We start from the raw sequence: 12,413 nt of genomic DNA, 5'->3' as shown, positions 1-12,413 counted from the left end.
TGGCAGAGGGAGGTGCCGGTAAGGCAGATTTTAGGAAACGGCGGGGGGAAGAACGTCTCGAACTCCAGCCTGTACCCCTGAGATACTACTTGAAGGACCCAGGGATCCATGTGCGAGAGCCCACTGGGCGCTGAAATTTCTGAGACGGGCCCCCACCGTACCCGGGTCCGCCTGAGCAGCCCCAGCGTCATGCTGTGGACTTACCGGACGCAGGGAGGACTTCTGCTCTTGGGAACTAGCTGTGTGCTGCAGCTTTTTCCTCTACCTTTGCCTCACGGCAGAAAGGATGAGCCTCTAGCCCTCTTGCTTTTCTGGGGCCGAAAGGACTGTACTTGATGATACGGTGCTTTCTTTTGTTGTGGGGTAGCCTGTGGCAAAAAGTCGATTTCCCAGCAGTAGCTGTGGAAACGAGGTCTGAAAGACCATCCCCAAACAGTTTTACCCCCTTATAGGGCAAACTTCCATGTGCCGATTCGAGTCGGCATCGCCTGACCATTGCCGAGTCCATAACCCCCGTCTGGTGGCAATGGACCTAGCGCTTATTTTTGATGCCAGCCGGCAAATATCCCTCTGTGCATCACGCATGTATAAGACCACGTCTTTAATATGCTCTATTGTCAGCAAAATATTGTCCCTATCCATAGTTATTTTCCGACAGGGAATCTGACCACGCAGCGGGAGCACTGCACATCCATGCCGAAGCAATGGTTGGTCGCAATATAATGCCCTAGTGTGTGACTATATCTTTTAGGGTAACCTCCTGCTTTCTATCAGCAGGTTCCTTCAGGGCGGCCGTATCCGGAGACGGTAGTGCCACCTTTTCTGATAAGCGTGTAAGCGCTGTATCTACCCTATGGGGTGTTTCCCAACGTGACCTATCCTCTGGCGGGAAAGGGTACGCTGCCAATAACCATTTAGAAATGATCAATTTCTTACCGGGGGAAGTCCACGCTTCCTCACACACCTCATTTAATTTCTCAGATGCAGGAAAACTACTGGTAGTTTTCTCTCACCAAACATAATACCCTTTTATGTGGCACCTGGGGTATTATCATAAATGTGTAATACATTTTTCATTGCCTCAATCATGTAACGGGTGGACCTATGTGGAGGGTACACTAGTCTCATCGTCGTCGACACTGGAGTCGGTATCCGTGTCGACATCTGTGTCTGCCATCTGAGGTAGCGGGCGTTTTTAGAGCCCCCATGACATTTGAGACGCTGGAACAGGCACAAGCTGAGTAGCCGGCTGTTCTGTGTCGTCGACCTTTTGTGTAAGGAGTTGACACTTTCACGTAATCCTTCCATAAGTCCAACCACACCGGTGTCGAATCCGCAGGGGGTGACATCACATTTACAGGCATTCGCTCCGCCTCCACATCATTATCCTCCTCATACATGTCGACACAGCCGTACCGACACACAGCACACACACAGGGAATGCTCTGACAGAGGACAGGACCCCACAAAGCCCTTTGGGGAGACAGAGGGAGAGTATGCCAGCACACACCAGGGCGCTATATATCACAGAGATATCACCCTATTTTCCCTTATAGCTGCCTATATATATTGTATACTGCGCCTAAATTGTGCCCCCACCCCTCTCTTTTTAACCCTTTCTGTAGTGTGTTGACTGCAGGGGAGAGCCAGGGAGCTTCCCTCCAGCGGAGCTGTGAGGGAAAAATGGCGCCAGTGTGCTGAGGGAGATAACTCCGCCCCTTTTTCGCGGACTTTTCGCCCGCATTTTTATGGATTCTGGCAGGGGTTAAAAAGCACCTATATAGCCTCTGGGGCTATATATGGTGCCAGTTTGCCAGCCAAGGTGTCAGTATTGATGCTCAGGGCGCCCCCCCCACCAGCGCCCTGCACCCATCAGTGACCGCAGTGTGTGGTGTGCATGAAGAGCAATGGCGCACAGCTGCAGTGCTGTGCGCTACCTTGGAGAAGACAGAAGTCTTCAGCCGCCGATTTTCCGGACCACCTTCTTGCTTCTGGCTCTGTAAGGGGGACGGCGGCGCGGCTCCGGGAACGGACGACGAGGTCGGGTCCTGTGTTCGATCCCTCTGGAGCTAATTGTGTCCAGTAGCCTAAGAAGCCCAAGCTACCACCACTTAGGTAGGTTCGCTTCTTCTCCCCTTAGTCCCTCGTGCAGTGAGCCTGTTGCCAGCAGGTCTCACTGAAAATAAAAAAACCTAAACTATACTTTCTTTCTAGGAGCTCAGGAGAGCCCCTAGTGTGCATCCAGCTCAGCCGGGCACAGAAATCTAACTGAGGCTTGGAGGAGGGTCATAGGGGGAGGAGCCAGTGCACACCAGATAGTCCTAAATCTTTCTTTAGAGTGCCCAGTCTCCTGCGGAGCCCGTCTATTCCCCATGGTCCTTACGGAGTCCCCAGCATCCACTAGGACGTTAGAGAAATAATATTTTTGCGACCCCGAGGGGTCTGAGGGAAATATAGCTATGAACATGACATCCTCCATAGATATTTCTATGTCTGTGTTTGGGACACAGTTATGCAACATATATATATATATATATATATATCTTTCTGATTTGCAAATTTTATCCCAGTCAGGTATTGGTGGTGCCTACATGGCCACCCACACACGTCTGTGTCCCTAATATCGTTATCTCTTGGGGAAAAAACATTCAGCCACCTACATGTCGACACATGTACCAAGTACCATCAGGAGCCGGCGGTGCCGACAGGGTCACTCCCACAGCCGTTTGTGGGAAGAGCACTCAGCCTCAGACATGCCGACACGTGTATCAAAACCCACCGACACACCGGGCATATAGGGGACAGACCAACAGTAAAGTCTGTCAGAGAGACACAGAGGAAGATTGCCAGCTCACAACCCAGTGCCTAATCACCGGTCTTGAAACACTAAGGAATGCGTAATATTAAATATATCTATATATTGCACCAATATTTCTGTGCCCCCCCCACCCCGTTTTGCACCCTGATTTTATTCAGAAGTTTGAGGAGGGACTAGCTTGCCTACATCGAAAATGCCGCTGAGCTGTGTGAGCTGAGAGGACTAAGCCCCACCCCCTCAATTGCGCGCTTCAGTCCCGCTATTTTCAACTAAATCTTTATACTGGTGGGGGTTAGTACAGTGCCTAGGCACCTATGTCCCTTCTTGCCAGTCTTATTTTTGAGGTTTATATGCGGCCCAGGGCGCCGCCCCCCCCGCGCCCTGCACCCTGTAGTGCTGTTCTGTGTGGGAGCATGGCACACAGCGTGCGATCGCTGTGCGGTACCTCATAAGCCGTCACTGAAGTCTTCTTTTCTTCTTCTACTCATCTGACTTCTGGCTCTGCAAGAGGGGTTAAGGCGGGCTCTGGGAACGAGCATCTAGGCGTACCTAGCGATCAGACCCTCAGGAGCTAATGGTGTCCTGTAGCCAAAGAAGCAGAGCCTTTAAACTCACAGAAGTAGGTCTGACTTCTCTCCCCTAAGTCCCACGAAGCAGGGAGACTGTAGCCAGCAGTTCTCCCTGAAAATAACAAACCTAACATGTCTTTTCAGAGAAACTCAGTAGAGCTCCTCAGAGAGTGCATCCAGTCTCCCTGGGCACAATTCTAAACTGGAGTCTGGAGGAGGGGCATAGAGGGAGGATCCAGTTCACACTCATTCAAAGTCTTAAAGTGCCCCTGTCTCCTGCGGATCCCCGTCTATACCCCATGGTTCTTGATGTGACCCCAGCATCCTCTAGGACACATGAGAAACATGTTAAATAATCGCCAATCTCTCCACAATTACTCCCAACAAAATTTAGATCTAGAGGCTTTACATAAAATAAGCCTTCTGGATCAATCTGAAAATAATTTCTGAGTGGTTTATACATTTACAGTTTAAAACAAGTACTAAATAGAATATCCCACTCTTCTTCTTTAAAAAGATCTAGCTGTATGTCTCTCCCACTTAATCTGGGATCCTAGTTTGATTTTCTTACTGCTTGAGAGTTGAAACTGGTACCACCAGGAAATTCCTTCCTTATGAAAGGAAGAATCCAGTCTGGCTTTGATCAATGCTGGGAAGGCTGGCTTCTTTATGGGCGAAAGAAGAAAGGATTGAAGCCAATTTCTCAATTCCAGATATTTTATATTTTATAAAATCCTGCTTCTGAATGTTATATTGATCTTGCAAATGAGTAAAAGGAATCCAAGTTATCTTCAATGAAAAGGTCTCCTATCGTAATCAATCCACTCCTTATTCATTTATTTAATGCCAAGTTCGGGATTAGAAACATCAGGGAATTTAATGACAATAAGGGAGGCGGTAAAGATATCTTGTCACAAGAGGAGACTAATTTATGGCACACCTCCATAGTAGTCTTCGTTGATTTACACAAGATTGCCAATTTGCGTGAAACAGAAGTCGGCAACTACAACAGATCTGGTAACGCTACCAGGAATAAACTACAGCTCTCTAGAGATACCCAAGGCTTTGGGGATTCAGATTTGAACCAGTCTCTAGCCTGGCTCAGAAGGCATGATACATGGTATTTCTCAAGGTCTGGGAAAGATACTGCTCCTGAAAGTTTAGACAAAATTAAGGTACTTTTAGCAATGTGGGGTTTAGAGCCCTTCCAAATATATTTGGACAGAATCGGATTACATTTATTGCATAAATACTTTGGTAGTGGTCTAGAAATAAGCTCAAAATAAATACATTAACTTTAGTAGGAGGACCATTTTTGCTGCTGCAATCCTACCCAACCATGAAACCCCCTGCATCATACACTCTCCAGTCAGTCCCTCAAAAGCTCTCAACAAAGGGGCATAATTACAATCAATTATATTATCACTTGCCCAGTAGATACCTAGATACTTCAGGTAGGTCCCAGCCAGGCATATCTAAAAGATTATTTTAGTTTATTTAACAAGTCCAGTGGGATATTAAATGGAAGAGCTTCAGTCTTATTCGTATTTAGAAACTTCCAAATAGTCTTGAAAAACTGAATGGACATCCGGCAAGGAGGTTTCGGGATCTTACACACAAAGTATCCCCCAACTGTGGGCCCCAAATTAATTCCTGAGATCTAATTCATTCAGCCAGAGGCTTAACTGCCAGTGCAAAAATAAGGGGAGGTGTTGGGGGACAAAGTTAAAAATCTCAAATCCGGAGGAGAGACATTTGTTTACAAAAACTTTAGCTGATGGTGTTGAATAAAGTGCAAGAATGGAATCCAACAACCTACCATCAAAGCCAAACTTTCTCAAAGTGGCTTGTAAAAAAACCCAATGTAGTCTATCGAACCACAATTTTGAACCACAGTTTGGTTCTTCCTTGGCTTAGGGATGGTGGTAATTTGTGCTTCCAACATCTCTTTTAGAAACCTTTTTGATTCTGAAGCTTCATTAAATACAGGTAACAGCACCGGGCTTAACTTTCTTTTAAAATTTTTATAAAAGTTAGAAAGATAACCATCTGGGCCCGATGCCTTTACACATGGTAAAGCGTCAATAGCCACTCCTACTTCTTCTAGCGTCCGAGGAGCGTTAAGAGACAGACAGACCTCAGGTGACAATGCAGGAAGACGAAGTTCTCCCCGAAATTTCTCTTTAGTAAACGTATTACGTTGAATAGAAAAGGGGTCATCTTTCAAGTTTTATAGTTTACAATAGTATGACGCAACAACGCTGGGTCAGAAATGCTCACAACCTTATCGGGATATATGTTCTGAAACCTCTCTCTAATTTTCCTACCTCTCAGTTTCCTTGCCATGAACTTACTGGCCCGGTTTCCAAACACGTAAACATTTTTTATTAAGTTTATTGATATTATGTTGCACTTTGGCAAGATAGAATGCACTTACACTATCTCTAGTCTCAAGCAATGAATGAAATGTCGCTTTATCAGAAGAGTTAGCTGTGTGCGCACTCTCTAATTTGGCAATTTTTAATTTGGTCTGCTCAAATCTTTTCTTATAGTCCTTCTTAAGCTTTGCTGGAATTTGAATCGTTGAACCCCTAACCACTGTCTTGAGAGAGCACCAAAAATTAAAGGTGGATGTTTCCTCAGGAGAGGTCTCTTATAGAAAAAAAATCAAGGGAAGACTGAATGGCCTGATGAGCCTCCAGCTGATTAAGAATCTGCCTTCCCAAGTTCCAAGAACTAGGAGACGTCCTTTTCACAATATCCCAAACATTGAATAGAGGAGAACGGTCTGACCATGTTATGGGGAGGATATTTATGTTACTAATAGAAGGCAAAGACCACTTATAAGATAAGGCAAGGTCTATTCTAGAGTAAGTTTAGTGGGTGTTTAGTACGCCATACGTCAAAAAGATCATATTCCGCCAGTAATTGGCGAAATCCCTTAGCATATTCAAGAGGCTGACAGGAGAGTGGAGCTTGTTTACATGATCTGTCCATTACTGGGTCCAAGACCATGTTAAAGTCTCCCAGTATTAGCAAGGCACCTTAAATATATCGCTGTATTTTGGAGCAAAGCTTCCTACAAAACCATAATTGTTTGGTGTTTGGGGCATAGCAAGCTACTAAGGTAACCTCTATATTCTCAAGGCCAGTCAAGATTAAATATCTCCCCTCAGGATCCTCATATTGTAATGTGACACTAAAATTGCCACCCCAGCTATTTTAGCCGGGCAATTTGCCACATAACATTGGCGGAATCTCATGTTGCTAAATTGCGATGGGGGTCGTTTTTTTTTAAAGTGCGTCTCTTGGACTGCAACTACTGTATCTGTGCTTTAAGTTTATGAAAATAATTCAGAGCTAGTCTCCTCTTTTGAGGGGAATTTAGTCCCTTTGCATTTATAGGGACAATATTAATCATAATTAACTATCATAAAAACATATATATTTTCTGCAAATATCTAGAACATATAATTTACAGCCCTACTTCCAGTGTTAATTCCACTGTCCTTTGACACAGATTTTAAGTTTTAGTCTTAGTCACTTTTTGTTTTGCTTAGTTTTAGTTAAGGTTTAGTCAGTGGATCTCAGCTTTCATTTTAGTCTAGTTTTAGTCCTGAAATAAACTGTAGTCAATGGGGTCAATTCTATTCGGCAACTTAAGAATAGCACCGGGAATTAGCTCCCGACGCTATTCAATTCGGCTGCTAGTGACCCGCAATTGTCGGGAATTCTTCTCTCATCCCCGGGGGATGAGAGAAGAAACCCGACAAAAGTGCTGCCTCGCGGCCAGCGCGAGGCTGATTCTGTCGGGAATCAGCCTCGCGCCGGGGAGTTAAGTCGGAGAATGCCCGTTCTCCCGACAATTCAACCTGTTTAGTCGGCGAGAACGGGACATCGCCGACTTAACTGGAGCTGAATTGAATAGCGTTGGGAGCTAATTCCCGGCGCTATTCTTAAGTTGCCGAATAGAATTGACCCCAATGAATACTTTTAGTCAAAATTTCGACAAAATTAACACTGGTACCATCAGTGGGTCCTTGTGGAGGCATTAATATCACAGGACTCTGACAGTGGAACCATAAAGTAACTATAGAGAATTCACCTTCATCCTGGTATTTACTACATGCAGAATGAACAAACTGACCATTTATTAATACCTTGTGATATCCACATTATATGGTCTCGCTTTCAGCTCAGCTTAAATATGCAAATGTGATTTTATTGGTGGCTACTAGCCTCGTGTAATCTTACACAATTCTCACTAGAAGTGTATTTTTACATTTTTTGTTTTTACTTATAAACACGTACAATTGTGCGCCTCTTTTTGAAATGGCTGCTACATTGTAGCACTACGTATACAGATTCAGAGCCTCACAGATATACAAGTGTCATGTATCATATTAATCAGCAGTCTTATGCGTCCTAGTCCCATCATTATGTCCTAGATGCATTTCAGCAATAACGAAGCAAAAAAAAAGATGCCCGACTCTCACACAACCTAGCGTGCCAAGAGGGGCTGTTTGACGCGACTGCAGCTAAGATGTATGAGGCCATATCTATTTTTTGCATCTTCATATATAAACCTAGCAAGTATATAACAGACTTCAGAACTACTTATATAAATCACCTCCTTCCTTTATTGGTCTGTTCTTGTCTGCATTTTATTACCAATAAAAAGATTCCTTATTTGCCATAATCAGGTTCTTGAATGAGAAAATGGTTTCTCACCTGTGTGGCTTTTCTGATGTCTAACAAGATGTGATTTATGGGTAAAACATTTCCCACACTCAGAACAGGGAAACGGTTTCTCACCTGTGTGAGTTCTCCGATGTTCTACAAGATTTGATTTCTGCGTAAAACATTTCCCGCACTCGGAGCACGGAAACGGTTTCTCGCCTGTGTGAATTATTTGATGCTTAACGAGATTGAATTTAACGGTAAAACATTTCCCGCACTCAGAACACGGGTATGGTTTGTTACCTGTGTGAATTCTCTGATGTTTAACAAGACCCGTTTTAAATCGGAAACATTTCCCACACTCCGAACATGGAAATGGCTTCTCCCCGGTGTGAATTCTCAGATGCTGAACAAGATTTGATTTCTTTGTAAAACGCATTCCGCAGTCAGAGCATGGAAAGGGTTTGTCACCAACATGAATTCTCTGATGGGTTAGAAGATTGGATTTCACTGTAAATCGTTTCCCACACTCCGAGCATGGAAATGTTTTCTCTATTGTGTGAATTCTCTGATGTGTAACCAGACTGGATTTAACTGTAAAGCTTTTCCCACACTCAGGACATGGAAACGGCCTCTCACCTGTGTGAGTTCTCTGATGTCTTACGAGAGCTAATTTCTGTGTAAAACATTTCCCACACTCAGAGCAGGGAATTACTGTGCGAGCTGTACTGTGTGTAACAACATCTGAGGTATCAGGAGAACCTTCCTTAGGATTAGAGGATAGATCTGCCCGATGAGGTACTGGAAGTACATTTAGGATAATGGGGTTTTCTCCCGCAGAATGTCGTGTTCTTTTCTCCCTTTTTTTCTTTTTTCTTCTTTCTTTTTTAAATTCAGGAGATAAAATGAGACACCCCTCTGTTGTATTCTTGCTTTGGCATCTATCTGCTGGAAATAAAGTAAATGTACAGAAATTGAATTCATGAATAGTAAAGAAAAGTGACTTCTCAAGGTACAAACAAGAAGTCTACATGCAAATGACTACAATGTTATTACAATAATAAGTGTACATGCCGCAAATATGACACTTCTGTAGAATAGATACATTGTCTTACAATTCAACACACAAGCATTACGGGCAACCTTACCCTAAATGCAGATGGTAATGAGTAACATGGCATTGTCCAGCCACCATCACAGGACAGGAAGCTCATTAGATAATGATACAGTCCAACCACAATGCCCATCCAGACACTGCCCTCACACACATACACTGAAGTCATGGAACCAGAGGTAACGTGGGCATACATAGAAACACGTCTTGGGCATGGAGGCACATCCACTCCAGGTGGACAGGTAGCACTGAATGCTCCTCTGGTCAACCTCAGCACAGCCCAGCGGCCAGAGCCATGCTTCAACTGTAAGGTATAACTTTAGTCTAGGAAAGAACAGAGAGAGAGAGAGTGTGTGTGTGTGTGTGTGTGTGTGTGTGTGTGTGTGTGTGTGTGTGTGTGTGATGACTATGAACTTAGGGTGAGGGGACTCACCTACTACTTTACAGCCAATCAGGTATTATCACATTAGGAAAATAAATGGTAATGTCACATGGAGTAGTGCATTGGTATATTAGCAATGTCACAAAGGGTCTCGTCCCACTGATAGGTGATGGGATCACCTTGTACTGATGTATGAGATACACCAGAGAGAGTGGGGAGGAGACTGGTCAGATCTCTGGGCTGGTAACACACAGTGACATGATGTGAGGGGGAGAGCAGGAGTATAATAGGGGCTGATGGCTCCTGATGTATGAGATACACCAGAGAGTGTGGGGAGGAGACTGGTCAGATCTCTGGGCTGGTAACATACAGTGACATGATGTGAGGGGGAGAGCAGGAGTATAATAGGGGCTGATGGACCCTGACTCCCCCCACTGGGTAGATACATTTCCCTCATTAGTTTGTACTGACAGAGACCCTCCTCTGTCAGTACAAACTAATGAGGGAAATGTATCTTACCCTCGTAGGATAAGAGATTGTTGTAGTGACTGAGCAAGAAGAATATTGACTCTTTTCTGTAGTAAGTGTTTATTACTAACCTGTGCTGATATCTGTAGGGAGTTCCTCCTCCTTACACTGCTGATCACCCCTCACATACATCTCTTCTTCTTCCTCTATAACTTCTACCTTAATGATAGTCAGGTCTTCACTCTGCTTAACCCATAAAACCATAGAAAAACATGATATAAAAAATAGAATATCAGTGTATAAGACCCACACGGCTTCTCTACTAGACCTTAAATCCCACCTACCTGATCCTCCTGTGGGGTCCTGTGATTCTCCTCTGTACAGTCCCGGGAATACAGGGGACGGGGACATCTCTCTGGGCAATTTGTGTTACTGGAACCACCTGCATTAGACACAAAGTAATCGAACACACTGTTTTTTTTTTTTTTTTCAATCGTAAATTTTTATTGAAAATACAAACGGTTACAGACGGTTACAGAGATGATAGTTAGGGGTCAAATGGTGGCAAGCAAATGTCAATTGCGAGTGAGTTATTGCATAAGCAAGCACACATGTAACATCAGATATAGCATCTCTATGTAATAAAGAAAGGGTACATATAAAGTAAGCCAGAAAAGAGAGAAAAAAAGAGAAGAAAAAGCCCTTAATATATAAACAAAAATAATCAATCTAGAAAGGGACCTTGTCAGCTAATATTTTTTCTTAGCTAAAGGTATATAAAAGGTGTTTGGAAAATCTGTTGAATAACAACTATAAACATATCTTGAAGAAAGACTATAAGCTGGGGGAATAGGGGAAAGTATGGGAGAGTAGGAGAGAAAGTGTAGCAGTGAGAGAAGGAGAGAAGAGGTCCCTAGCAGGTCGGGGTAAATAAATTAAAAAAAAATAAAAGTAAAAAAAAAGGGGGGGGGGGGGGTGGAGAGAGTGGAAAGGGGTCAAAGCCTTAACCAAGACCTGGAAGAGAGGTGTTATGAAACCTATACCAAGGGAGCCATATGGAGTGAAACTTTAGTACTGTATTATTTTGTAGGCTGGTTATGTATTCCATCCTTGAAATGAACCAGATTCTATTCAGTAGTTCCTGTCTGACGGGGGCTGTAGCGGCTTTCCAATTACGCGCTATTAGGTATTTAGCCGCGCCCGAGATATGGAGAATCAGTTTGTTCGTTTCAGTAGGAACATTGTCTATCGGGGCACAGAGTAGTAAGTTCACTGGAGAAAGGGGTGTCGTGGGTTCAGCGAGGGCGTTAATAAGGGATCTAACCATACCCCAATAACGGGTAATCACAGGGCATGACCACCAAATGTGGTAGAATGAGCCCACTTCCCCACAATGTCTCCAGCATAGATTGGAGGTATTCGGGTAGAGGCGATGAAGTTTCTCAGGCACTAGGTACCATCTGGTATAAACCTTGTATGCATTTTCACGTATGGCCACGCTTATGGAACATTTAGATATTGCTGTACGGATTGATTCCCATTCCTCTGTTGCCAGATGTATCCCTAGATCCGTTTCCCAATTCTGTTCATGAGGTTCAAGAGAGGGGGGGTCTAGGGTCAAAATGGATTTATATAAAAATGAGATAGCCCCCTTATCATTAGGGTGGTACATACAAAATCTTTCTAGAGGGGTTGGAATTTGCAATGGGTACGATAGGTGGAGGGATGATATAAAGTGACGTAGTTGTAAGTACTGAAAATGTAGGGAATTAGGGATTCCGAATTGTTCTTGCAAGTCCGCGAAAGACTTTAGAGCGTGTCTGCCCACAATATGATGAACTCGCGTGATCCCCGAAGTGGTCCAGGGAAGGGCCATCGCGGGCGAAAGTCCCGGTGGGAAGGCAGGATTAAACCAAAGAGGGGTTAGAGGGGACGGGGAAGTGGCAAGCTTCAACTTCTTATTAAGTGACGCCCAGTGTTGCAAGGTGAGCCCTGCTGTGGGAGAGGAAGCACTAGCTTGGCCGTAGTGTGTGCTGTGCAGCCATGGTAAATAAGAAATCGAAGGAACAGCAGCCAGGTCACTTTCCAGGTCGACCCATCGTTTAGTGTGTCGAGGGGAATGCCATGCAATCATCTGACTAAGACGGGCCGCATCATAGTAACGTTGGAGTATGGGTAGACCAAGTCCCCCAGTTCGTGTGTGTTTAGCCAGGATATCCCGTCTAATTCGCGCTTTTTTGTGGTTCCAGACAAATTTACCGAGTGACGATTGAAGGGTCTGCAGGGTATGAGACGGGACCCGTATAGGGAGTGTTTGAAAGAAATATAGCAGCCTTGGGAGCACATTCATTTTTATTGCATTGATGCGACCGATCCAGGACA

The 12,413-nt window shown here is 44.3% G+C and overlaps 2 protein-coding genes across 6 annotated transcripts in view; one reads left to right on the top strand and one right to left on the bottom strand.

The window, feature by feature from the left end:
• LOC135056882 (oocyte zinc finger protein XlCOF7.1-like) overlaps nucleotides 1-12,413 on the top strand; it is a 156,868-nt gene that overhangs the window by 88,797 nt on the left and 55,658 nt on the right. The window lies entirely within an intron of this gene.
• The window catches only part of LOC135054510 (oocyte zinc finger protein XlCOF6.1-like), a 31,155-nt gene continuing 26,746 nt past the window's right edge, over nucleotides 8,005-12,413 (bottom strand). For 3 of the 5 annotated variants that reach the window (XM_063957632.1, XM_063957631.1, XM_063957636.1), the window contains 3 exons: nucleotides 10,376-10,473; nucleotides 10,163-10,277; nucleotides 8,005-9,015 (listed from right to left, as the gene is read on the bottom strand). In XM_063957632.1, coding sequence (XP_063813702.1) covers nucleotides 8,087-9,015; nucleotides 10,163-10,277; nucleotides 10,376-10,473 — 1,142 coding nt within the window. In that variant the 3' untranslated portion in view covers nucleotides 8,005-8,086. The remainder of the gene's footprint in view (nucleotides 9,016-10,162; nucleotides 10,278-10,375; nucleotides 10,474-12,413) is intronic. The other 2 variants (XM_063957635.1, XM_063957633.1) reach the window with 2 other exon arrangements.

Source organism: Pseudophryne corroboree, chromosome 3, assembly GCF_028390025.1.
Source record: "Pseudophryne corroboree isolate aPseCor3 chromosome 3, aPseCor3.hap2, whole genome shotgun sequence".
In the NCBI taxonomy this organism is placed as follows: Eukaryota; Metazoa; Chordata; class Amphibia; order Anura; family Myobatrachidae; genus Pseudophryne; species Pseudophryne corroboree.
Note: the sequence above shows the minus strand (reverse complement) of the source record. Positions and strands in the feature narration are given on the sequence as shown.